Source organism: Oryx dammah, unplaced genomic scaffold, assembly GCF_014754425.2.
Source record: "Oryx dammah isolate SB20612 unplaced genomic scaffold, SCBI_Odam_1.1 HiC_scaffold_12, whole genome shotgun sequence".
In the NCBI taxonomy this organism is placed as follows: Eukaryota; Metazoa; Chordata; class Mammalia; order Artiodactyla; family Bovidae; genus Oryx; species Oryx dammah.
This window is the reverse complement of record NW_024070196.1, coordinates 51,893,645-51,919,411: the sequence shown is the minus strand read 5'-3', so window position 1 is coordinate 51,919,411 and position 25,767 is coordinate 51,893,645. Positions and strand designations below refer to the sequence as shown.

At 53.6% G+C, this 25,767-nt stretch overlaps 1 protein-coding gene across 8 annotated transcripts in view; it reads right to left on the bottom strand.

The window, feature by feature from the left end:
- PITPNM2 (phosphatidylinositol transfer protein membrane associated 2) overlaps nt 1–25,767 on the bottom strand; it is a 120,624-nt gene that overhangs the window by 13,497 nt on the left and 81,360 nt on the right. For 6 of the 8 annotated variants that reach the window (XR_005722926.1, XM_040250619.1, XM_040250618.1 and 3 more), the window contains exons 2-11: nt 23,426–23,598; nt 15,434–15,648; nt 14,250–14,371; nt 10,971–11,198; nt 8,096–8,404; nt 7,048–7,143; nt 4,181–4,285; nt 3,936–4,006; nt 865–1,112; nt 56–245 (exon numbers count right to left, since the gene is read on the bottom strand). Coding sequence is in view for 7 of the 8 variants with exons in the window: in XM_040250619.1 (XP_040106553.1) it covers nt 56–245; nt 865–1,112; nt 3,936–4,006; nt 4,181–4,285; nt 7,048–7,143; nt 8,096–8,404; nt 10,971–11,198; nt 14,250–14,371; nt 15,434–15,648; nt 23,426–23,503 (1,662 nt within the window). In the remaining variant the exon portion in view is untranslated. Of the gene's footprint in view, nt 1–55; nt 246–864; nt 1,113–3,512; nt 3,668–3,935; nt 4,007–4,180; nt 4,286–7,047; nt 7,144–8,095; nt 8,405–10,970; nt 11,199–14,249; nt 14,372–15,433; nt 15,649–23,425; nt 23,599–25,767 lie in introns of those variants that run through there. The other 2 variants (XM_040250624.1, XM_040250623.1) reach the window with 2 other exon arrangements.

Here is a 25,767-nt window from a genome sequence, read left to right as displayed (position 1 = left end):
GGCCAGTCCACCCTGCAGGGGTTTCTGTCTCCCCTTCCCCAACCTCACAACTCACCTGCCCGTTGAAGGTCACGCCCTCCTGGGACTTGATGAAGTCCCCGTAGGCAAGGTTGGCTCGCTGAATCACTGTGGCAACGGCCTCCTGGTACTGGGGTGAGGAGGTTGCCAGCAGGGGCAGGGCAGCCAAGGGGATGTGGTCCTGGCTGCTGGACAGACAGCCTTCATCGTGGCTGTAAGGGCTGAGGCTGGGGGAAGGGAACCCGTCAGGAGAGAGCAGGTAGCTTCAGTTCAACCCAGGGGGCCCCCTCACCCCTGACCCAAACATCAGAACTGGAGCTGCCTGACACCCTGAGAGCCTCGGCCCTGACTCAGCAAACTGCGTGGGGATGCTTCCAGGCCAGGCGTGGGGAACAGGGCTGGGGAGTAATCTCAGAGGCAGGGCAGCATTCTCATATCACAGATGCAGAGACTGAGGCTCAGCTTTGGGCCCTAAACTCTAACCCCCCATATCCTCCTGGTGGCTTACAAGGTAAAGAACCCGCCTGCAATGCAGGAGATCCGGGTTCGATCCCTGGGTTGGGAAGATTCCCCTGCAGAAAGGAACAGCTACCCACTCCAGTATTCTTGCCTGGAGAATTCCATGGACAGAGGAGCTTGGTGGGCCACAGTCCATGGGGTTGCAAAGATCTGGACACGACTAAGCGACTAACACTCTAACCTCAGCCATCTGCATGGGTTTTGCTGCCTCCCAACAGAACAAGTTAGACAGACAGCTGGTTTGGATGGCGGGACCATGGTCCCAATATTAGGTGGGGAGGTCTCTGACCCTCGGGGCCAGGGGAGGAGTGGAGCCTACACACTTACTCGGAGACGAGGGCGAAGGCATCAGAGCAGATGGGCGGGCAGGGCACCAGGCGGATGGCGAGGTGGCCCAGGGCACTGGGGTAGTGCACGCGCATGACGGTGTCGAACACAGTGGAGATGGTGTTGGCGTCTCCCTGCTTCGAGCTGGGGTCCCCGGCACCCGTGTCCAGGATGGTGCCTCCGTGCAACAGCAGCAGCAGCACATGGATTTTGGAGGGCGGTGCAGCCAGTGGAGGGCTGACCTCGTCCTGTGTGGGTGGAGGGGTTGGTGGGGGTCAACTCCCTGGGGACTCAGCTCTGTGCCCAGGCCGAGGTTTCTGTCGTGCTGGAGAAAGAGCCCTGTTGAGGCCCAATCACACCCTCTGAGAATCCCGATCTCAGTTCCTCTGCTCTGGGGCCTGGTGCTGGATGCCTCAAGCCCTTCCCCTGGGGGTGGGGCCCAGCTGCTCCTCCCCGTCCGTCCTCTCTGCCTGCAGCCCAGCTCCTGGCCACCGACCTGACCAGGGTACAGAGGACATGGAGAGAGGGGTCTATTCCTTCTAAAGCACAAACTCTACTTCCCATCAAGGGGGCCCAGACAGGGGTTTCTGGGGCTTCTGGCCTTGGGGAGGAGGCAGAGGCTCAGTCCAGTGCGGGCCTTTGGGGTCAACCTGCCCTCCGTGTGTCTGTGTCCAGGCATTGGACTGTCATAGGCTCACTTAAGAGGGGCTGGGGTCAGGGACTCAGCCTGGCTGCTCTGCCAATAGCACTGAGCTCTCATTCTATCTATACGGACTGTCCCTGGACTATGGCCTCCAGGCCCTGCCATTCCCAGACTCTAAGAACAAGGTCCTCAAGAGCAGAGATGTCCCAGCAGAGGTAGAGCCCCAGCACCTTAGAATAGAGAGGGCAACGTGGGTATCTCTATCTGAAATCCCCCTCCCCACCACCATTTGTGAGGAGTCATGCCCCCACCTCTTGCCGCTCAGCCCTGCTTGTGAGGTCCAAGTGAGACTTGCATATATCCAACTGTTCCATTTCGAGATGAAGTGGCCCAGAGAGGCCAAAGGACTTACCTAAGGTCACACAGCATGTCAGTGACAAGCTGGACTGGAACCCAGAGCTCCTACCACCAGCTCAGTGCTCTTCTCCTACCCCAAGCTGTAATCCCAGTCTCAGGGGCCTCTCCCTGCCCCCAACTCCTGGTGTGTGACTGCAGGAGGCCAGAGCCCAAGAGGAGCCACTCTTGAGTACTTGCCATGCCCATGTGATGTCAGCAAGTGTGGAGGTCGGGGAAGGGAGCTGAAGAGAAGGGCCTCTCCCTAAGGAACTAGCAAGACAGAACAAGGGGCTGAAGCCATCTGGAGGGCCTTTGGGGGTCAGCTGGCCCTGAACTGGGCCATCTGCTGGCAGGAGTGGGCAGCAGCAGGACCCAGGTGTCAATGCAGAGCCCAGGAGAGGGGTGGGCAGCACGGGCACTGAGCCCAGTGACCAGTGAGGCCACAGGAACAGATTGGGCTAGACTGGGAGCCTTTGAGCAGCAGAGGGCTTTGGGTGAGAGGAAGGCTGATGGGCAGGCGGTCCTCGGCCTGGAGTGGAAATAAGACTGGGTTGCATCAATCCCCAGGAGGGGCCTGGTCATCAGCCAGTCATGGGCCTTGGGGCCTAGGCAAGAACGCACACCCAGCAGAACTTGGGTCCAACTCCTGTCTCTTCCGAGGGCTGCACATGGCTGCCGGGGCTGGGAGGGAATGAACTCATGGCCTGAGGCATGGTGGGGTCATTGGCTGCCCAATGGGCTCAAAGATTAATCAATATGGTCGGGCGAAGGGCTCGTGGAAGGAATGTATTTGAGCAGCCTCCTGGTCACCCAGACACGCCCTTAGTCACCTGGGATGGGCAGGGCTGGGCGGTGGGGGAAGCCTGCCTGGGCCTGGCTGCCGGGACCCAGCACTGACCAGCCCGAGACACAACTTTCCTCCTGTACAAACTGCTTTCTACCAGAGCATGCCCTGCCTGAGACTCGAAATCTAGTGGGAACACAGCCCTCAGGAGGCAGGGCCCGGGAGCCAGCTCTGGGGAGCCAGGACGGCCCCATCAGTGACTCTGTAAAGCCGTCCTCCTTCCCCAAGGTTGAGAGAGGAGCTCCGGTTTGGGGGCTGTTGCAAGCAAAGGGATCCGACTCAGGATGGCGGTACTCCAGAATCGGTGCTGGGCCCAAATGCGCATCCACAGGCAGATCCAGAGCCCAAGGCCCCTTCTGCCCCTCCCGGGTGGGGTGGCGGGGGAGGCGGCTGTCAGAGCTGTGTGCACAAAAGGGGAGGAGGGGGTTCGCTTTGCTTCATCACCATTAACTGGCAACCGGAAATCAACTCCCATTGTCCCAGTTACCCTTCTAGGAAAGCTTGCTTCGACCTTAGACTTCAAAGAGAACCCCAAGAGGAGAGGGCAGTGTGGACGCCCCCCATCAACCCGTAGTCCAAACTCCCCAGGGGTCCTGAGTCCCCAGGGGTACCATCTCCACCTTGGGCAACTAGAGGCCAGAGCAGCGCGGTGACCCCGTTCCACCCCGGCTCCTGCCCGAACGCAAACAGCTCTGACCGCCCGCAGGTGGAGGAGCAGAAGGGGCGTGAGCTCCGTGCAAAGAACCCCCAAAGCGGACACAGGCGCTCTACCAAGACAGCTTTATTGCACACTGAGAGCAGGGTGGCCACGGCCAGCCACATCACTTCTGCTCAGGTGACTTTCGTTTCCTCCCCTTCCATCTTTTTTTCTTCAGGGACTTCAGACAGGTTGAGCACAAGGTGAAGATCTTATTTTTGATCTGGAATTTACAAGTTTCTCATTTTACTCTCCAGGATGCAGGGGCAAGGCCTTCCTTGGGGGGGAGTTGTCCTACTGGAGCAGACCCTACTGGTTGTCAGGAACTTCAGAGGGGGTGGGTCCCAGGCCTCTCTCCAGTGGTGCCCAGGCCGGCGTGGATGTGAGGCTGTGGGTGCCGAGCTTTGCCTCCATTGCCCCCTTGGGACCGGTCCTTGGCGCCCTGGCCCCTGCCCCCCGCGGCCCTGGCCCTCTGCCACCTTGGCACTCACCTCGATGATGTTTAGCTGCTCCACGCTGGAGGCCACCCTGAACTCGGGGGCGCTCTGGCGGTACAGACCATCTGCAACACAGAAGCGGTGGGTGCCGTGAGCAGACAACACAGACAGAGGGTGTGGCCATGACCTGCAGGGCCCCCCAGCCCTCCTGGGTGGCTGAGTGCTCCTTCTCGGGGGGCAGGGAGGGGCTTGGTCTGCTTGGCCGCCCTCTCCCGGCCCTGCTGCCCCCAGCTGGTTACCCTGTGAGTCCTCTGGCTCAGGGCTTTCGATTTTGTCCATGAGATCGTTGGAGTTCCACTTGGTGATATCCTTGGGGAACATTTCCTCTGAGTCAGACAGGTCCTCTGGGGAGGAAAGAGAGGGGCTTCAGCACCTCGATCAAGGGCGGGGACCTGGGGGGTGTCGGTCACTGGGAGGCCCGGCTTCCAGTGGCGGAGGGCCTCAGAGTGGCCAGTCCGCGGGCCCCCGTGCTTCTGTGGCCTGTGTGCCCCTCCCCACTCGGTTCTGTGGCCTCTCTTCCTTAACAGGACGGACACATGGCCACCTTCTCACAGGACTTCTGCCTGATGTTTTTGGTTTATCATTATTTTTGGCGGTGCTGGGTCTTCGGCGCTACATGTGGGCTTTCTTTAGTTGTGGAGAGCAGGGGCTAACTCTCTAGTTGCGGTGTGCTGGCTTCTCACTGCTGTCTGCTTGATTTTTTTTTTAAAAATTGTGGTAACATTCACTGAACATAAAACTCACTATTTTAACCATTTTCAAGTAGCACTTGGTCCGTTCAGAATGCTGTGCAACCACTAGCTCTATCCGGTCCCAGAGCTCCTCTGTCTCCCCACACGGACACCTGTCCCCAGTAGCAGGCATTCCCCAGCCCCACTCTCCCAGCCCCTGGCAACTGCCGGTGGACTTTCTGTCCTTAGGGATGTGCCTATTCTGGACATTTTCCACACATGGTACCTACAATATGTGGTCTTTTGTGTCTGGCTTCTTCCACTTCACATGGTGGGGTTTTTGTATTTTTTTCAGTTCAGTTCAGTTCAGTCGCTCAGTCATCTCCAACTCTTTGCGACCCCATGGACTCCAGCTCGCCAGGCTTCCCTGTCCATCACCAACTCCTGGAGCTTACTCAAACTCATGTCCATTGAGTCGGTGATGCCATCCAAACGTCTCATCCTCTGTTGTCCCCTTCTCCTCCCGCCTTCAATCTTTCCCAGCATCAGAGTCCTTTCAAATGACTCAGTTCTTCACATCAGGTGGCCACAGTATTGGAGTTTCAGCTTCAGCATCAGTCCTTCCAATGAATACTCAGGATTGATCTCCTTTAGGATGGACTGGTTGGATCTCCTTGCTATCCAAGGAACTCTCAAGAGTCTTCTTCAATCCTTTTTTTTTTTTTTTTAGTATTTATTTATTTGGCTGTTCCAGATCTTAGTTGCTGCCCGTGGGATCTTTAGTGGCAGCATGCAAACTCTTAGTTGCAGCATGTGGGATCTAGTTCCCTAACCACAAATCAAACCTGGGCCTTCTGCATTGGGAGCTCGAACTCTTAGCCACCGGGCCATCAGGGAAGTCCCCACACGGTGTTTTTAAGATTCAACGATGTGTCAGTGCTTCATCCCTTTTCATGCCTGAGGCATAGTCCGTCATATGGATGGACTTCAGTTTGTTTCTCCATAATGTTCCTGACTGTTTTTAATGTCCACAAAAGGACAGCTTAGTGTGAAGCGCTGCTGCTGTGAACAATTCCACCCCTGAGTCTTGTGTCTGCTTTCCTGAGAACTTATCCCCGTGACCCCTGGGTAGGAAGCAGTTGTATGGACCCTGGCATGTATGTGCTGGTCCCTCCTCCCTGGGTCACTGGGACGGTTTCCTCAGGACGCTGCAGCGGTGACATCTCCTGCTCTGCTGTCTCTCCTCTTTTCCAGCTTTTTCTAAAACTCTTCCTGTGTCTTTCCTTCATGTCAGGGACACAGAGCCAGGAAGGGCTTACCCTTTTGGCCTGGCTGGAGGGAAGGGTGGCAGTGTGGGATGCCCCATACCCACTCCCTACTCTCGGGGAGGCCCCAGTGGAAAGGCCAGCTCAGGGGCCACCTGCCTCCTGTACCAAGTCCCCCCGCCCTGCCTGCCAGGTTTGGCAGGGGCCAGACCTGCCTCTGCACTGTTGCGGGCCCGTGGGCAAGTCCCTGTCCCTTTCTGAGCCCGTGTCCTGCCTTGGGAACGGCAAATCTATCTCCTTGAACCTGCCTGCCAGCCCCTCTTACTTCCTTGAGAGGAACAACCAAGGTATGAAGGAAGGATGTTTAGGCCATGCATCTTCCCAGCACAGGTGGGTGATTCATCTGGCTGTTTTCTTGCTGTGCTTATTCCGAGATTCATGGGAAAATGGGCACTTTAAGTATTTTCTGCTTGTTCGCATTTTCTAAAGTTTCTGAAGTTTTTTTTAAAAAGTGTGTTAATTTAATCATGAAAAGACAGTAATTACAAAAAATTAGAAAATCAGAAGTTACACTTTTGTAAGCTTCTGAGGGAAATTTTTTTTTTTTTTTGGTTGTGCCACACAGCTTGCAGGATCTTAGTTCCCTGACCAGGGATTGAACCCACGCCCTCGGCAATGAAAGCACCAAGTCCTAACCACTGGACCGCCAGGGAATTCCCTTAGGGAGTTAAATTCGGCAGAGGATGAGATGGTTGGATGGCATCACCAACTCAATGGACAGGAGTCTGAGCAAACTCCGGGAGATGGTGAAGGACCGCGAAGCCTGAGGTGCTGCTGTCTGTGGGCTGGCAGAGTCGAACACGACTGAGTGACTGAACAACAACAATGGAAAAAATGTCCCTGTCTGATTGTAAATTTGCTTTGGGGGATTTGAGAGAACAGTCCTTACCCGCCAGATCCAGGGCGCATCCTGAGATCAGAGTTAGGGTGAGTATGAGAGCCCAGACTCCTGGTGACCTCATCTTATCCTGCCTCCGCCCCTGACACCCCGCTGTTCACCCAGAACTTTCCATGGGTAATTCCCATCGTGACTTGCATCCCCACCAATGCTTTCAGATCCCACCCCTCCCACTCCTGGGAAGGCCAGTGCGCTCCAGGGTGCCCACCTACCATGAGCATCGAAGAACTCGTCGTCCGAGCTCTCGTCTGAGTCCCGGGCGATACTCTGCATCCTCCACTCCGAGATGCTGTGGCGGGAAGGACTCGCTGGAAGGCAAAACCGCAGACCGACTGAGCACCCAGCTGCCCTGGGAAGAGCAGGCGGAAGCAGGCAGGTACAATGACGCTGGAGCGGGGCCAGGAGGGCTCAGAGGGGATGGAGTGAGGGCAGGGTGGTCCTGGCTCACCTCTCAGCCCACCTGGCACAGTGCAGTCCTGTCTCATGAGGACACAGAGTTGGGAGGCTATCAGGTATGAGGCCAGGATGGGCAGCCACCCGGGCTGGGGTCCACTCATGTGCCTCTGACCGGGCTGGCCCAGGAGCAAGCCCCTTAGACTGCCGCAGTGAGGCTGATAGGTAGGGAGGCTGGGCAGTAGTGGGGAGTGAGATTAAAGGTACGGTGTATGTGTTTCCCTGGATCCCTTCAGCACAGGACAGACAAGCCTGGTGTAGGAAAAACTGGATTTGCAGGCGTAGAGGGGGACTCCTGGTATTTTACACAAAATACCCTGAGTTTTCCCACTAGCCACTGCACTTTCACATCAGTTTCAGAGAAAGGATTTTCTCAGTATCTGAAGGCTTTCAAGGTCCTTTGGCAGAAGTCCCTCCTGGGTATGCTGGGTGTAGCCCCCTCCCACTCCACCCAGACCCCTCCTCTCTGCCTTGGAAGCCTGGCTCCTCAGAGCTGCAGCTGACCGGGTCCTAGGAGGGGCTGGGAGCAGGGTTCCTGTGTGGCCAGCCTGCCTGTCTGCCTGGGGCTGTCTGGGGGAACCTGCCAGGGTTGGGGGTTGCCCTGGGCTTCACTCTGCAGCAGAGGCTACAAAGAGGTGACTGGTTCTGACTCCCTACAGGTGTGGCCTTGGATCTGAAAACAGTAGACCACCTTCAGTGTTAGAATGCCCCACAGCCGCCCTGGGATGGGGGCTGCCCTGAGGGGCGGTCACTGGTGTGGACGAGTAGAGGGCAGGGGACCCCCCAGCGTGGACGCAGCGTGCTCACCTCCCCGCTTGGATGACCGAGATGACTTGGAGGATGTGGACCACTGCTTCTTCAGACCCCTGCCCGCCAGGGGCTCCCCACCGCTGCTGCTGGGCTGGGAGGGCTCCCCGGAGGCCTGGTCCTGGGCAGCCTCATTCTTGGCCAGCTCCGCGGCCCCTTTGTCCTCCTCATTGAACTGGGCCATCTTGCGGGACAGCATCAGCTGGGCCTCCTTTTCCAGCTCCCGGATGTTGTCCATGTTCAGCCCGTACCATTCGTCCTGCCAGCACCAGGCCTGCCGGTGGGCCCTCACCATCACCTTCCGCAGGCCTAGGGGCAGGGGTGCAGGGAAGACAAACAGGCCTGTGTTAGAGTCTCCCAGGGACCCCTCGGTGGGAGGCACCCCAGGCTGCGGGTCAGGCTCTGCTCCACACCCACTGCTTGGCCTCCAGCAAAAACCACTGTCTCTCCAACCCCCAGGTTCATTTTCCCATGTGCAAATGAGGGATCCAGCTTACAGACGGCCTCCCAAGTTCATACTGGCTCTGTAACTGGGGCAGGGGCGTCTCCTCCCTCAATGGGAGCTGGAGGAGGACTCCCTGAGTGTTCCTATCTGGTCTAGTATGCCTCTCTTAAATTTCCCACAGAAAAATCAAGCTCAAGTTTGAAGCAGGTTGGTCCTTTCTTTTTTGAAATTCATTTTTAATTTGTTTTTATTTCTTTTAATTAAAAAAAACTTTTGGCCACGCCATATGGCATGTGGGATCTTAGTTCCCCGACCAGGGATCGAACCCCCATCCCCTGTATTGGAAGCACGGAGTGTTAATCAATGGGCCACGAGGGAAGTCCCGGTATACACATATAAAACACGATAGGGACTTCCTTGGTGGCCCAGTGGCTAAAACTGAGCTCGCATTGCAAGGGGTCCAGGTTCAATCCCTGGTTAGGGAACTAGATCCCACACTATGAAACTAAGAGATTGAATGCTGAGACTAAATGATCCCACATGCCACAAGGAAGACTGAAGTCTCCATGTGCTGCAAGTACAACCCAGCACAGCCACATAAACAAACATAAAATAAAATAAAACAGGAGAAAGGCATACAGGAATAGCTTATACACAGAAGACAGAAAATAAGATACTTTAAAGGTATAAGGAACAGAAGAACCACGAGCACAGGGAGCAGATGGGGGCTGCCTTGGGTGATGATGAGAGTGGGGGTGATTGGGAAAGACTCTGGGGGGGGTGGTGGAATGTTCTAGAACTATGTGCTGTACTCTGCAAATACGCTCAAACTTACAGAACTACAAATGCAAAATTAGGCCTCAATAAGCTGCTTAAAAAAAATTAAGAAATAAAGCACTTCGGCTCCCCCCCACACATCATTCTTCAAGGGAGCAGAAGTGACCTGCAACATGGACCCCACCATCACCCTCCCGCCCCGTAAGGGTCCATCCTGAGTTCTGTGTTTATCATTTGTTCTTCTCTCCATGTTTTTCTATACAATATGTTGGGTTGGTCTACATGGTGTTGACATTTACATGTATGTGTCACACTGCACGTTATTTTTCTGCCACTTGCTTTTCTGGGTGAGTTTCTGGTTTGTTGCTGTGTGGTCGATTTTTATTTGTTTGAAATACCACATTTTATTTATTCCTTCTCCTGCCAATGGGCCTTTGGCTCACTTTCACTGTTTGTCCGTTTTGCTTTTACAAACCTGCTGCTCTGAACATTCCAGAACGTGCATTTGAGTTTCTCCCGGGGGTGGGGCAGACCCAGGAGGGTCGTCACTGGATCCTCCGCCCGCTTTCCTACAGAAAACTGAGCGGCTTCCCGGGTAGCCCAGTCCTTGCTTGTCCCCAGGCTGGTCTCCGGCGACCCTTGCTCCTGATTCCCCCTCCTGGACTCCCTCAGGCCGCTCTGTCTCCCCTGCTGTCCTATCTAAATCCCTCGATCCCAAAGGTCTGCCTAGAAGGAACTCCCTCTCACCCTCTGTTCCTGGGAGGGTGCTCCCAGGCCCCAGGCTACGGCCTCAGGAACACCACCCTCAGGGCCAGCCAGCACTCATGGTGGACGGACTGTCTGATGACACGTTATGCCTGGACAAGGACAGGTGGGCCAGAAGATCTGGGGTCACACCCAGCACTGGCCCTCTGCTTCCTCCTCTGCAATCAAGGGGGAGGCGGGGAGTGACAGTGGCCACCCTACCGGGCCAGGGAGAGCTGATGTGACGCTTGGGAAGTGTTTCCAGCAGTGCTGTGACTCTGCTCAGGGCCACACAGTCACTCTTGCTCTGGGAGTCAGTGGGTGTCTGCCTGGGTGCTGCTCCTGAATCACGAGCCTCGGGGCTAGACCAGGCCCTGGGCACTGACCCCTACCCTGACCTGGGGGACATGGAAGGAGCCGAGGTAGCTCTAGGGCAGGGAGGACCCTGGGTCAGCTCTAGCTGTACCAGGAACCCCCGGTGATCTGCTGGTCCTCTGTTCCCCAGGCACTTGCTCCAGGCCAGGCCAGCATGGGTGTGAGGACCAGAGGATGGCCAAGCCGCTGTCCCCTGGGACTTTCAGCCCAAAGCGGAGGCAACACTGGTGCAGGGCCTGGGGTCTGGCCCCAGGGTGCCGAGAGGCGCCATGAACAGTGGGAAGGAGGCGTCACACCCCATGGGGGTGGGCACCGCATGTTAGAAACTCCAGCTAGTCCGGAGTGTCTGGGGCAGGACACACACCGCCTGTCTTCCGTAGGTGCTCGACAAGTGTTTGTGTGGTCAAGGGAAACCAGGTGGGACGCTGCACATGGGCCCTGGGGTAACAGAAACTTGGAGTCCCACGCAGGCGCGGGGGGCGGGTGGGGGCGGCAGGCAGATGGAGGGACAGAGGGAGAGGCGGGCGCCCTCACCCGTGTCGTGGATGAACCTCTCGATCTTGGACTGCATGCCCCAGTAGCGGAACTCCACCTTGCAGAGCTTGTAGGCGCACATGATGGGGAACGCCTGCTGCTTGTGCTCCTCGATCCAGTTCTCCGACAGGGGCCCCCGCTGGGTCTTGGTCGAGTGGAACAGCTTGGGGTCCTCTTCCGTCTTATACTCATTGGGGGGCACGGGGTCCTTGACAATGTCGATGAAATCTACGAGGAGACCCCCCCTGCCGTGAGTGACCCCTTTGGCCCCAACCTCCACCCCACCCCTCCTTTCCAGTCTCCTCCCCCATGTCCCTGCCATCCCCGAATCTCGGCAGGACCCCAGGCTTGGATGTGTCCCCGGGCCCCGCATGGGAGTGGAGATGCTGCTCTGGGCCACTCTGATCCCCGAGCTCCCCTGACCTCAGGACCTGTGTCTTTCCTTGTCTTTTCAAATCATTTCAGTAAAACCCCTGCTTTGTGCACACTTGCCAAAGCGCATAAATCGGGTGATGAGCTGGAGGAGCACGGGGGAGATGAATTTCCAGGGAGGATGTGGGGTGGGGTAGGGGTGAGTAGAAGAGAAAAAGCTGGCGTTTCAGCCACAGGAGCAGAAGAACTGTGAGGCGGAGAACGTCCCGGAGTGTGACACTTGGCCCAGAAGTGGGGCAGTTTGGGGAACCACCAGAGTGTCTGCGTGGTGAGAGGTGACGGGGATGCAGCTGGACTCATCGGCCATCACTCGCCAGGCACCCTGACGGTGGCTGGTCTGCTAGGAAGCCCCTCCCAGACAGACAGCAGGGAGGAGTCCAGAAACCACGTTTGAAGGGCCCAGAGGGAGGTGTCAGGCATGAGCCGGTCCAGGATGTGCTGGGCACGGGGGAAATAGGACTGGGGGCTGGTAGGACCTGACTCGGGGAAGGGGGGTGACAGTGACTCTGGGAAGAATGACCTCTTGTCACATGCCTCCTCCCCCAAGTCAAAACCCTCACTGGGCTGGCTCCTGTGGTATGCATGTGTCAGACAGGGCTGTGTGCACACTTGGTGAGGAGGAACCTAGGACGGGGCTTGTAGCTCAGAGAGCCTCCTTTCAGAGGTGTGGGGACGATGGCACTTGGTTGGGCTCTGCCGGGCCCGGGCCCTGGCTGTCTCATCTTCCTGGCAGCAGGTCTGGGCTGTGGTTTACAGAGGAAGACATCAGCCCCACTGGAACAGGCAAGGGGTCAGGGCAGCCCAAGGGCAGCAGAGTGTGGAGGGGGATTTACATCCTTCCCAGAATAGACCACATACCCAGTCCACTGGGGCAGGCAACGGCCACCAAAGGGAGGGCTGGGACATGAACCATGACGGGAGGCCTCCGGGGGTAGCCTGCAGCTGGCCAGACAAGACCTGTCAGAGGGCCTGAGCCCTTCCTTCCTGTTTTGGGTAGAGTGTGTCCCCTGGCAAATGCATACATCGGCCTCAGAATGTGATCTTATTTGGAGACAGGGTCTTGAAAGAAGTCATCAAAAGGAGGGCACCTAATCTAACCAGCATGGTTATACAAAGGAGAAAGCAGTAAAACTTTTAGTTCCACAGTTGTGGTCGGACGCTTTGTGACCCATGGACTGTAACCCGCCAGGCTCCTCTGTCCATGGATTCTCTAGGCAAAAACACTGGAGTGGGTAGCCATTCCCTTTTCCAAGGGATCTTCCTGATCCAGGGATCGAACCTGGGTCTCTCACGTTGTGACAAAGGAGACATTTGGCTCAATTAAAAAAAAAAAAAAAAAACCTGAAACTAACACAATATTTTAAATCAAGTATACTTCAATTAAAAAAAAAGGAGAAATGTGAATATAGACATGAACACGGACAGAATAGCATGTAAAGATGAAGGCAGAGGTTGGGGTGGAGTATCTACAGGCCAAAGAACGCCAACGACTGCCAGCAGCCACAGGAAGCTAGGGGATCTCCCCTGGAGGCCAGGCAGTTAAGAACCCACCTTCCAATGCAGGGGACATGGGTCTAATCCCTGGTCGGGAGCTAAGATGCCACGGGGTTACTGAGCCCTCTCACTCTGGAGCCTACGTGCTGCAACTAGAGAAACCATGCATTGCAACAAAAGACCCTGCGTGCTGCAACTAAGACGTGATGCAGTCAAATAAATAAATATTTAAAATTTTAAAAAAAGCTAAGGGAGAGACCCCAAACAGATTCTCCCTCAGGGACTCCAGAAGCAGCCAACCCTGCCGACACCTTGACCGTGACTCTGACCTCCAAAATCGTGAGACACTAAGCATCTGTTTCCTTAAGCCCTTAAGTCTGTGGTACCCTGTTTTGATGGTCCTAGCAAGCTGATGCATCTCCCAAACCCCAGTGGGGCCTAAAAGCTCGGGCAGGAAGGAGGAGTCCCAGGGAAAAGCCATCCTGGCATCCGAGACTGGCTGAGGGTCATCGCCACCCCTCCAACACCCGTCTGAGACCCACAGTGGCTCATTCCTAGGGGCCTGGGGGCTGTCAAGGTGCAGCTGGTCCACTGATGTGTTTTGTCTGGCTGGTATATTTACAAAGATTTTAAAAATATTTGTCAGCCTTGAGGAACTGGGAGATTTCACATGGAAACCGTGATTTCTGGCCTCTCTTTTTCTGTTTTCTTTCCAGGCCATGCCATACGGCATGTGGGATCTGAATTCCCCAACCGGTGAACCTGTATCCCCTGCATTGGAAGCACAGAGTCTCAACCACTGGATTGCCAAGGACGTCCCTCGGGCCTCTCTTGTAAATGACTTAACAAATGGGACCCATTTCCTGCATGGTGTAGTCAGCTGGAGGGGAGTGGAGTAGAGGCCGCCCACCATCAAGGGGACAGAGGAGCCTGGCGGGTTACAGTCCATGGGGTCACAAAGCGTCCACTGTGTGCACAGCCCCTGCCCGACCTGCCACATCCACCCTTGGCTGTCAGCCCTAGGTGGCTCCCAAGCACACACGTGCATTTCTGGGGATGGGGACACCTCAAAAAGATGGAGGGAAGGGGCTTGAGTGGAAAAGGCACTTAGCCTCAGTGGGCACACCAGGGAAATGGGGCCAAGGAGACCCATCCTGCCTCCCCAACTCCCCCGACTTCCCACCAGGCTGGCTTGGACTCTAACCTCCCCTCCCAGGACGGGAGCCAGTCTGGAGCCTGCCAGGCCTGGAGACCAGAGGCGGAATCAAGGGGCCCATGGGTAGGGCAGCTAGGAACTTGGCCCCGCAGGGCTCCTGGCACTCCCAGGGTGGGAGCATCAGGGTGGACGGTTACCGATTGTCAGCTGGTTCTTTTCCACAGGAGACAGGCTGAAAACGTTGGGGTTTTCTCCAGCATCGGTTTTATAAAAGGTTTCGATGTCGATGGAGAATTTCTCCACAAAAGGGCAAGTGAACCTGTGGGGAAGGAGAGTATCCACCAGGACCTGGGCTCGGAGGGTGGGGTGTGGGTCGCTGGGCGGAGGACGAGGCCGGGGTGGGGGGTGAGGCCTGTCTGTTCTGTCCTCCTGGACCTTCACTGCATCCCAAGAAGAGCCAAGTCCGAGCTGGGGCCGGTGGGAGGGGTGGACTTATGGGGAGGGGGGAATCATTGCAGGAAGTGGCTGGCAGCCTGTGTCCATGTGTGTGAGGCATGGTGCGAATACGGTGTGGACACAGTTAAGGTGGCACACTACCAAATGGGCTGGATCTGGACCTGCACGTGGTGTGACATGCCACCCTCTCCCCTGTCCCCTAAGAAACCAGGTGTGGCAACAGGGAGACAGCCTCTCTCTCGTGGCTGGAGATGAGCTCAGAGGAGAAAAGTGCTGCTGGGAAGTGAACAACCTGGATGGGTTTCCCAGCAAGTTCCAGGCCCTTCACCCACCTGGACAAAGAAGCCCCAGGAGACTCATGGGGACCCCACCTGTTCAGCACATGGGTGGTCCCCTCTCTCTTCTAATCAAGCAGTGCTCAGTTACATTGGGTGGGGGGCACAGAGTGAAAAGTGCCCCCTACCCGGGGATCCAAAGAAAGCCGTGCTCAACATGGCTTGTTATAAAATATCATCATAGTCGCTGAAGGTGTCAGGGTGGAGGGAATCTCTGAGCCATCTGGGCTACCCTCAGTTCCTGTTTCTTCCCAGCTGGTGGACTGTCCTGCATTCCTAGGCAAACATTAAAGTGAGTTTGTGTTCCCTGAGCCTTCCCAGATGGCAAAGGCGTCTCAGATGGCCCTCGCTGGACTCATGCCTTCCTGGCTCCCCTCACTGGCAGGCTAGGAGGTACCTAGGGGTATACCCTACCCTGTCTTGTCTATTCCACTGAGGGGGAACCTGGGGGAACCTTCAGGGTACCACTTAGAACGGAGGCTCAGCTCTCTGGGAGCCAGGTGGCTGAGACTGTCTGGGGGGCTGGCGCCAGTATCTATGCCCCTGGGTTGCTTCCCGGGAGGGCGACATGGGGCCGAGGGCAGGCTCACCTGGTTCGAGTGTAGGGGTAGGCGTTCCAGGACTCCTCCACCACCCGCAGGGCCGCCTTGGGCAGGATGGAGCGGAACCAGCTGGGGATGTGCATGCCCACATGGTACACCTTGTGCGTGTATTGCCCGGAGCCGCCGGGGCCGTCTGTGTACGGCCGGTTCTCCAGGATCTCCACGCCGCTGCCTTCGCCGTGCGTCTCGTTCCGGCTCTTCTTCTGTGGGACAAAAGCAAGGGGGACATGTGGGTCTGGAGCTCTCTGCAGAAGGGGAGGGGCTCGGGAGACCCAGCTGAGGGTGCTAAGTGCAGGGGGGGTCTTTGGCCAACCAGGCTGGCTCCTTTTGGGTCACTTCAACACATCCTCCTCAAATACCTCCTCCCAACAAGGCTCCACGTGTCCCAGCATTCATGCAGAAGACTGAAGGGCCACGGTTCCCTCTCTGAACCCATTACTGCATATGCAAACTCCTCCGTTCTGACTCCTGAGTCTCCTGGGACTGAAAGCGTCCCCCAGGTCAGGAGGAGGTGTTTGCTTTCTCACCTTTTAGCCAACACTGTACTGGAGGTTCTAGCCAGAGAAATTAGGCAAGAAAAAGAAACAGTAAGAGGCATTCAAATTGGAAAGAAGAAGTAGGGACTTCCCGGGTGGTACAGTGGTTAATACTCCAATCTCCCAATGCAAGGTGCCCAGGTTCCATTTCTGATCAGGGAACTAGATCCCACATGCTGCAACTAAGAGTTTGCATGCTGCAAATAAAGATTCTGCAATAAAGATTCCATGTGCCGCAACTAAGACCTGATGCAGCCAAAAATTTTGTTTTATAAAGGAAGAAGTGGGGCTTCTCTAGTGGCTCAGTGGTAAAGAATCTGCCTGCAAATAAGGGAGACATGGGTTCGATCCCTGGTCCAGAAGATCCCACAGGCAGTGGAATAACAAAGCCCATGAGCCACAACTACTGAGCCTGCGCTCCAGAGCCCATGCTCCGCAACGAGAAGCCACTGCAATGAGAAGTCCAAGAACTGCAATAGAGAAAAGTCCTTGCGGAAACCAAGACCCAGCCCAGCCAAAAATAAAATAAATAAAACCATTTTTTTTAAAGAAAGAAGTAAAACTATCTCAATTTGTTAATGACACAATCTTAAACACAGAATAACCTAAAACCCCCCCAAATCTGTTAGATCTAATACATGAATTCAACAGAGTTGCAGGATACAAAATCAACACACAAGAACAAATAATGCAGAAAGGAAATAAAGAAATCATTTCCATTTACAATGGCATCCAAAAGAATAAAATACTTAGGAATAAATTTAACCAAGGAGGAGCGAGAGTTGTATACAGAAAACTATAAAACATTACTGAAAGAAATTAAAGAAGATTTAAATAAATGGAAAAGACATCTGTGTTCATATGAATTGGAAGATTTAATATTGTTAATATGTCAACACTCCCCAAAGCAATCCGTGGGTCCAGTGTAATCCTTATCAAAATCCAATGGCCTTTTCAGAAGAAAGGGAAAAACTGATCCCAAAATTCATACAGAATTTTGAGGGATCTCAAATAGTCAAAACAATCTTGAAAATAAAACAAAGTTGGCAAGCTCACATTTTCTCATCTCAAAGCTTGCTAATAAGGACTTCCTTAGTAGTCCAGTGGTTAAGAATCCGCCTTCCAAAGCAGGAGATGTGGGTTTGATCCCTGGTCAGGAAACTAAGATCCCACATCCTCCATGGTGTGGCCAACTAAAAAAAAAAGTGCTATAAAACTATAGTAATCAAAACAGTGCAGTACTGAAATAGGACAAATCTGTGTAATGGAGGTGAGAGGTTAGAAATAAATCCAATATTTACATACTATATTTACTGATTTTCAACAAGGGTGCCAAAACCATTCAATGAGGGAAGGGACAGTCTTTACAACAAATGCTGCTGGGACAATTAGATATCCACATGCCCACAATGCCATACCATATATAAAGAGGAACTCAAAACAGATCAAAGACCAACTTGTTAGAACTGAAAGTATAGAACTCTTAGGAGAAAACATTAGGGCAAATCTTCATGACCTTGGATTTGACAATGATTTTTCAAATATGATACCCAAAGTATAGGCAGTCAGAGAAAAAATATCTAAATTGGGCTTTATCAAGATTTAAGAAAGGACAGGGACTTCTCTGATGGTCCAGTGGTTAAGACCCTACACATGCTTACACTGCAAGGGGGCACAGGATCGATTCTGGTTTGGGAACTAGGACCCTGCGTGGCATGAGGCCCAGCCAAAAAAAGAGAAACTTTTGTGTATCAAGGGATGCTATCAAGAGAGTGAAAGGACAACACACAGGATGAAAGGAAAGCTTTTGTAAATAATACATCTGATAAATTATATCCATACAATGAAATATGACTTGGTCATAAAAAAGAATGAAGTACTGACCCGTTACTACACAGTTGAACCCTGAAAACATGTTTAGTTAAAGAAATACACTGTATGACCCCATTTCTATGAAATGCTTAGAACAGGCAAATTTACAGAGTCAGAAAGTAGATTATTGGTGGCCTGGGTGTTGGGGGATAATGGAGAGTGACTTCTTTATGGGGTGATGAAAATGCTCTAAAATTGTGATAATTTCACAGCTCTGAGAAGTGCTAAAAGCCACTAAACTGTACACTTTAAATGTGTGAATTGTGCAGTGTGGGACTTACATCTCAATAAGTCTGGTATGAAATCAAACAAACAAAGAAATAAAAACCAACCCTGCCTCCTGCACTCAACTAAGATTTCAGAGAGTTCAAACACAAGGAATGAGAAGGGGCCTTGGAGGCACTGCCCGAGAGACAGAACGCCTAGGTCACCCCCAAGTGTCTCTCTGTCTCCAACGTCCTTCCTGGGGTCTGAAAGGTCAGGTTTCTGCTTTTGCACAAAACCTTTGTGGTCAAGGTGCGGTGACTTTAAACCCAGCATCTGTTTCCATGGCAACATGCTGGCATCACCAAGGTCATCTTCGGTCAGCTTCCTGGACAGCAGCTGTGCGCACGCTCACACATGCATGCACCCCGAATGCAGGCACACACCCATGCCCACAGGCACCTCCAACAGCACTGCCTCATCCTTGGGGCACGACTCTCTCTAGGGCACAGAGATGTGCTATATTTCCATGTCCAGAGCCACTGAGTCCCCTTCAGGAAAAAAAAAAAGACCCTGATTGAGGCCAAGGAGGGGTCAGAGCAGGGACATGCCCATTCCCTGCTCTTTAAAGGAGCTCCTGGAATGTGGCCCAGATTCCGTAATGAAAACAGCAACCATTTCCTGGATGCCTTCCAAGCTCCCGCCTCTTACAGCATCCTTGTTGATTAGTGGTTGTGCTAAGTGCCTGGCATGTTCTTTCTCCTTTAGTTCCTGCAGCAGCCCCTTGAGAAAGGTGCAGGACTACTCTTGCTCCCAATGTTCAGATGGGAAGGTGGAGGCCCAGAGAGGCAGAGTGACCCGTCCGAGGTTACAGTTACTAAATGGCAGAGCCGGCACAAACTCAGACCTGTTAGATTCCAGGGCCTGCTCACCCACGGCATTGGGCACCTCAAGGAAAACACCTCAGCACAGAGAGGCGCTCATAAACAGTTACTGAGCAAGTAGAGACTGTAGTCCTAACCCTGCGATCAACTTTCTCTCATCCTGGACAGGTTGCTTCTGCCTGGTCTCAGTTCCCCAAACCTTAATCGGGGGCAGGGCTCCCTGTCTACCTAAAGCCCAGGGTAGTGGGTTGCAGCCTCCCTGCCAGACCATGTCCACCTGGAATCTCAAACTGTGACTTTACTTGGGAATAGGATCTTTGCGGATGGAATTAATTAAGATGAGGTCATCTTAATGTAAATAGATTGGACAATTCAGGGTGGGCCCTATATTCAATGAGAAGGCTTCCTTCTCATTCTCATTATCATTCTCATAAGGCATCCTTATGAGAAAAGAGAATGGGGGACACTTCCCTGGTGGTCCAGTGGTTAAGAATCTGCCTTGCAATGCAGAGGACATAGGTTCGATCCCTGGTCGGGAAACTAAGATCCCACATGCCGAGGAGCAGCTAAGCCTGAGCCCACATGCCACAACAAAAGAGTCCGTGCACCACAATGGAAGACCCGCGCGATGCAGTGAAGATCCTGTGTGACACGGGTGGGACCTGACACAGCGAAAGAAAGAGGAAACGGAGACACACACATGGGGAAGATGGAGACAGACACACACAGGGTCAGGTGGCCATGTGACAAGGGAGGCAGAGACTGCAGGAGACAGACTTACATCGAGAAATGCCGAGCATTGTTGGCCACCACCAGAAGCTAGGAGAGACGAGGAAGGATTCTCCCCGGCCCCACAAAGCCTTCAGAGGGAGCATAGCCCCCTAACACCTTGATTTTGAACTTCTACCCTCCAGAACTTTGAGAGAATACATTTCCATTGCTTTAAGCCACCCAGTTTGTGGTGGTTTGTTATGACGGCCCCAGGGCATGGAATGAAGGTCTGGGGTGCCAGGTGGCTCAGCAAGAAGAGGATGTGCAGGTCGGAGGGGCCAGGGCACAGGGAGTCTCTGAAGGTGCCCAGCCAGCTGGGATCGGAGGGCAGAGGACAGAGAGGGAGCAGGGATGGGGGTGGGGCCTGCTTGGCCTTAGTGGGGCTGCACAGACTCCAGGTCCCAGGGGTGGGGCAGGGGAGAAGAGGAGGAGGGGAGGGCAGGCAGCACTTGGTGCCTTCCCTGGGGACTATGGAAGGATGGGCAGGAGAGATAGGCCCGGCTCCCAGGGGCACACATGCCCAGGGTGAGACCTGACGGGTCCCCCTGCCTACTCTACCCACACAGGCTGGGTGGAGAACCTTCCCCTCCTCCTGTGCTCCCCTGCCCCATCCCTGGAGCCTGGGGTCTGCAAGAGAGAAATGTGGGCCGCCAGGCGTCTGGTGCAGAAAAAGCCCTGGGAAGGAATGGGGAGGAGGTGGGTTTAAAAGATTCAAAGACCAAGAATCCAAAGACCCCCGGCCAATCAGGCAGCTCTCAGAGCTGTCCAGGGTCCTGGCCAAGCCGCTTCGGATCACTTCCTCCCTTTGCTGAGCACCTCCAAGGATGGAAGCCTCACTTTACGCCAGACAGACCAATTCTTCTTCTTTTGAAACCTTGAACAACATGTATATTGAGTTTCATTCAGGCAGGTGCGAGGTAGTGTGACACGTGAGCCCATCTTGTTCACAACCTCAGGGAGGAGGTGGCTTGTTCAGCAGGCAGGCCTCTTCCTAGCTCCTACCCCAGCTGGCAAGCGGGATCACTGTGCAATGGATGAATGGTCTTGCTCTTCTTTCTGCAGAAACAAAACTGCCTTCCTCGATGGTCCATCCACCTTGTAAGGCCCAGCTCAGAACGGAGGCCCTCCTGGAGCACTGGCCCCAAGCCCACATGAGCACCGGGTTCCTGTGCCCCCAGGCCCACTGTTCTGGTCTCTATTCAGTGGGCTGCATACACATCTGTCTCCCTGCAGGCAACCCTAGAGCACAGAAAGCGCTTTTCATTCATCTCTGTAGCCCAACCTTCAGCCACAGCCAGGCACAGAAGAGTCTGGTGAATTTAACTTCTTTTTTTAAAAAAATATTTACTCATTTATTTATTGGGCTGTGCTGGGTCTTAAGTTGTGGCATCTGGGTTCTGGTTCCCTGACCAGGGATGGGACCCAGGACCCCGGCATTGGGAGCACGAAGTCTTAGCCACTGGACCACCAGGGGAGTCCCTTAACTTAGTTTTTAACAGCATTATTGAGGTACAACGGACAAACAGTAAACCATATATATGTAAAGGTATAGTCACTGAGCTGTGATGTGGGTCCATGCCCCTAAAACTGTCACACGGTGGAGATAACGGGCATGTCCATCACCCCCACAGTGGATGGAGCGCCCCCAGAACTTCAGGGCCAGAGGTGGGGAAGATAAATTCCAGAGTGGGAGAGCGGCGACTGGCCTTGGGAGGCAGACGGTGTCGGTGAGGCTGTAGGAGGCAACACACAGGATGCTGGGAACGTTTCACATTAACTGGAGGTACAGGAAAGATGTTGAAAAACAAACAACTTGAAACAGGGGCTGCAGACAGATGGCAGGTGTTTGAGGAGCCCTGAGTCACAGGTGGCTATATACTCAGAAAAGCCTGGGGTACCCTAGAAGCTGAAAGCCAGCCCCCGGAATCTTGATGTCCCCAGCCTCCCAGCAGAGCTGAGAGACACCTGCTGTGGGCCAGGGCTCCCTGCCGGCTCAAGGAGGAATGAAGAAGCCACAGGACACACAGATCCTCTGGCAGATCAGCTGGTCCTTGAGCAGGCTGAGCCATCTCCCAAGTGCCTGGCGCTGGGGGGCTGATGCTAGTCTCGCCTCTCCCCACTCTCTAGGAATAATTATGGGGTAAGTGGTTCAAGAGCGAATCGAGTGGTGCTTCTGAAGAGGCATGAAGCAAACAGCCCCCCAGAGAGGCTGAGTTTGCCTTCTGTTCTCTTCCCGGCCAAGCATTCCATGCAGTGCTCTGGGTCAAACTTGGAATGGATGTGGAGGCCCTTCCGGGCTCCTCCTGCCCTGCCATGATTGGGGCCTGCTTAGCCAGGGGCGGCACTGAGGTACCCTTGTACCCCGGACAGCCAGAGCCAGGAGGGAAGCAGGTTCATAATCAGTCCCCCAAGTGGGAGGAAGGCTGCCAGGTCAGGCAAAGGGCTGGGGCACCGAGAATGAGCAAGAGGCTGGCAGAGAAGCTGGGATGGGACTCCACCCTCCACTGAGCAGGACCCTAGCCAAGACCTCAAGGAGCAGGAGCTCTGGTCCCATCTGGGCCATAAGGACCCAATCCTGGGGCTCCCCATCCTGGGTTCCAGGTTACTCAGGCACTGAGTAGGGAGCCCAGCAATGTCTTGGGTGGGGTGGTCATCTCTGGCTTTTCACAGGCCCAATCATCCTCAAATCCCTTTGTGTGCATGCTAAGTCATTTCAGTTGTGTCCAACTCTTTGCAACTCTGTGGACAGAGTCTGCCAGGCTCCTCTGTCCTTGGGATTCTCCAGGCAAGAATACTGGAGGGGGTTGCCATGCCCTTCTCCATGGGATCTTTCCAACCTAGGGATCGAACAGGCATCTCTTATGTCTCCTGCACTGGCAGGTGGGTTCTTTACCACTAGTGCCAGCTGGGAAACCCCAAAGTCATCTGTGACTCTGTAAATCAGCCACTTAGCCTAGGGTAGAGAGGAAAGTGTGTACCTGGAGCCAGGAGGCAGGCTGTGTGCTCCTGGACAAGTCATTGAACTTCTCTGGGCCTCACACCTTCCTGTCTCTCAAATGGGTTGTTATGGACTGACTGTTTGTGTCCCCTATCCCCCTAAATTCATATGTTGCAGCCCCAACCTCCAGTGTGATGGTGCCGGGAGGTCAGGCCTTTGGGAGGTGTTTAGGTCATGAAGGTGGGGCCCTTACAATGGGATCAGTATAAAGAGAGACCCCCAAGGAGCTCCCTGGCTCCGTCCACTGTGTGAAGACACAGTGAGAAGGTGACCGTCTGTAAGCCTGGAAGAGAGCCCTCACCAGACACTGAATCTGTCAGCACCTTGATCTTGGACTTTCCAGCCTCCAGCACTGTGAGAAATAAACGTCTGTTGTTTAAGCTGCCTCATCTGCAGCATTTTACAGCCCAAGCTGACAAAACGCAAGGATGATGTCTGGATCAGTGAAAAGATGGGTGTTAAATACAAAGAGTGCTAGTCTTACGAACGCTGTGGATACTGTGCTGGAGAGACAGCCCCAAAGCCACAAACATCTGCAGCGTGTTGCATGGGCCTGGCTCCGTGCTTGGAAGCCAGAGCTCTGGTGCAGTTCACACACTGACAGGGAGCCCACTGGACAGACACTGCTGTGAAGGCCGCGGTGCCACCCCGCCCCCACTTCGGTGCTAAGAGCCGCTGTGGGCACTGTGGGGCCTGCCCCGGCCCCACCACCCACCTGTATCATGTACAGCTGGGCGATGCGGTACTCCTCCACGGTCATCGGCAGAGGAATCCTATATTCCTTTATAATCATCTTGGAGTCCAAGCCTTCCCGTCGATGGGGAACTGCGTGTTGGGACTTCTAGACGAGGTTCCTTAAATAACCATGACAAAATTCACCAAGGACCCCTGAGAGAGAAAGAGAGGACAGGAGAGTCACTTTCTGCAAAGGCTGGTGAGGACAGTGGCACAGGAAGGACCTAGTCTTGATCCCAGGTTAGAATTCTGACCTCAGTTCGGCCACAAGCCCACAGCATGACCTTGAGCCCAACGTGTGACCTTGAGCAGGTTCCCTCAAACTCCGGAGCCTCCATTTTCCCTGTTGGCTCAGCAACTGTGTATAGGACATGTATAAACTGATCAGCCTGGTGGAAATAAAGGATTGTTCTCTTGCTAGCGAGAGCCAGGCAACAAGAGGGCATCGCATCCCCTAAGAGTCAAGAGCATCGCGCTCCTGTTTTACTTGCAGGTCTAACAAGCGGCAGCCTCAGCTCTCGTGTGTTCTGGGGTAGCTGGAGGCAGGCATGGTGATAGCAGCAAGTGATGATGGCTGGCAAGAAGTCAGGACAGGGGCTTCCCTGCTGGTCCAGTGGTTAAGACTGTGCACTTCCCATGCGAGGGGCATGGGAAGCTAAGATCCTGCATGCTGCATGGCCAAAAATTTTTTTAAAAGGGTACAACTTGAAAATATAAATAAAATGAAATATAATACATAAATAAAATATAATAAAAAAATAAGAAGGCAGGACAAATGAAACTCTGAAAAACAGATGTGAACAATTTTAAAAACTGGCGGTCTGGGACCCTTCAGCATCAGGGCAATTGGTTCTGCTCCTGTCACTGGGCACAGATGGCAACACTACTTCCCAGCAGGAGATCTCGAGTTATCAAAGGAGGTGACCTTACATGTAGTTTCAGTTCAATCTACCACCCACTGCTTACTGTTACCTACTCTACTGTTGACATTGGGCTAGGTCTTGGAGGTAGAAGAGGAAAGTAAGATACATGGTTGGGTCTCACAGCATGTGAATTATGTACCAATAAAGCTCTTTGAAAACATAAGCAAGGGGCTTCCCCTGGCAGTTCAGTGGTTATGATTCCTCCTTCCACCACAAGGGACACAAGTTCAATACCTGGCCTGAGTTAAGATCCCACCTGGCTAGCAGCCAAAAAAACAAAAGGTAAAATGGAAGCAATATTGTAACAAATTCAATAGACTTTAAAAATGATCCACATTAAAAAAATTTTTTTCATTAAAAAACTATAAGCAGGCAATGTATTCATAGCAGCTTGTATTTAACACAACAATATATTTGATGAAGACCTGCACCTAAAGGAATCATATTTTAGAAAACAAATTTTAATCCTTGAAGGAGGCATATCCTCAGTGATCTGGAAAATGAAATCACCCATCAGAGTCTTTCCCCTAGATGGCAGGGGCTTCGCTGTAAATATATTTGGTTACCCCTAGAGAGATCAGATGGTATTAACTGGAAGCTGAGTGAAGGCTTCCAAGACAGGCAGTGGCAGAATCAGGATAGTACTTCAGAAGCATCACACCGGGGATAGCAGTTGGTGAGGATTCATGGTGACTGGAGGCAGGGTGTCAGCTAAGTGATAAAAGTGAGGGACTGACCAGGCAGGCAGCTTCCCCAGGGCACCAAGTGTATGAGGTCTGAGCATCACCCAGACACTAATGCATTACTGGATAACTAACAAGACTGGGAAAAGCATATATACCAGAACTCCTGGGATAATCAGTGCATAAGATGGAAGAGAAATCCTTTAATAAACCACCTAACAGGAGAGATGGAGCTGGGAGGTATATATAAATAGGCCAGAGATGGTCCTGCATTATTAGCCCCAAATAACCCCCATGCTGTTAACTTCTTTACAGTAGGTGGGTCTATATTGTGCTCAGACCCTCAGACATGTCCGACTCTTTCTGACCCTAGGAACTGTAGCCCAGGCTCCTCTGTCCAAGAGATTCTCCAGGCAACAATACTGGAGTGGGTTGCCATGCCCTCCTCCAGGGGATCTTCCTGACTCAGGGATCAAACTTGCGTCTCCTGCACTGCCAGCACTGCAGGCAGATTCTTTACTGCTGAGCCACTTGGGAAGCCCAGGTCGGACTATTAGCCCCCCTGCAAAACCTCCAGCATCAAACTCAACTTCTCACATATCCAATTGCTTTAAATACAGTCCAGATAAGCATCTTTTTAGCCAATTAAGACTTCATCTATGGACTTGCCTAGTGGTCCAGTGGTTGAGAATTTCAATTACAGTGGACACGGGTTC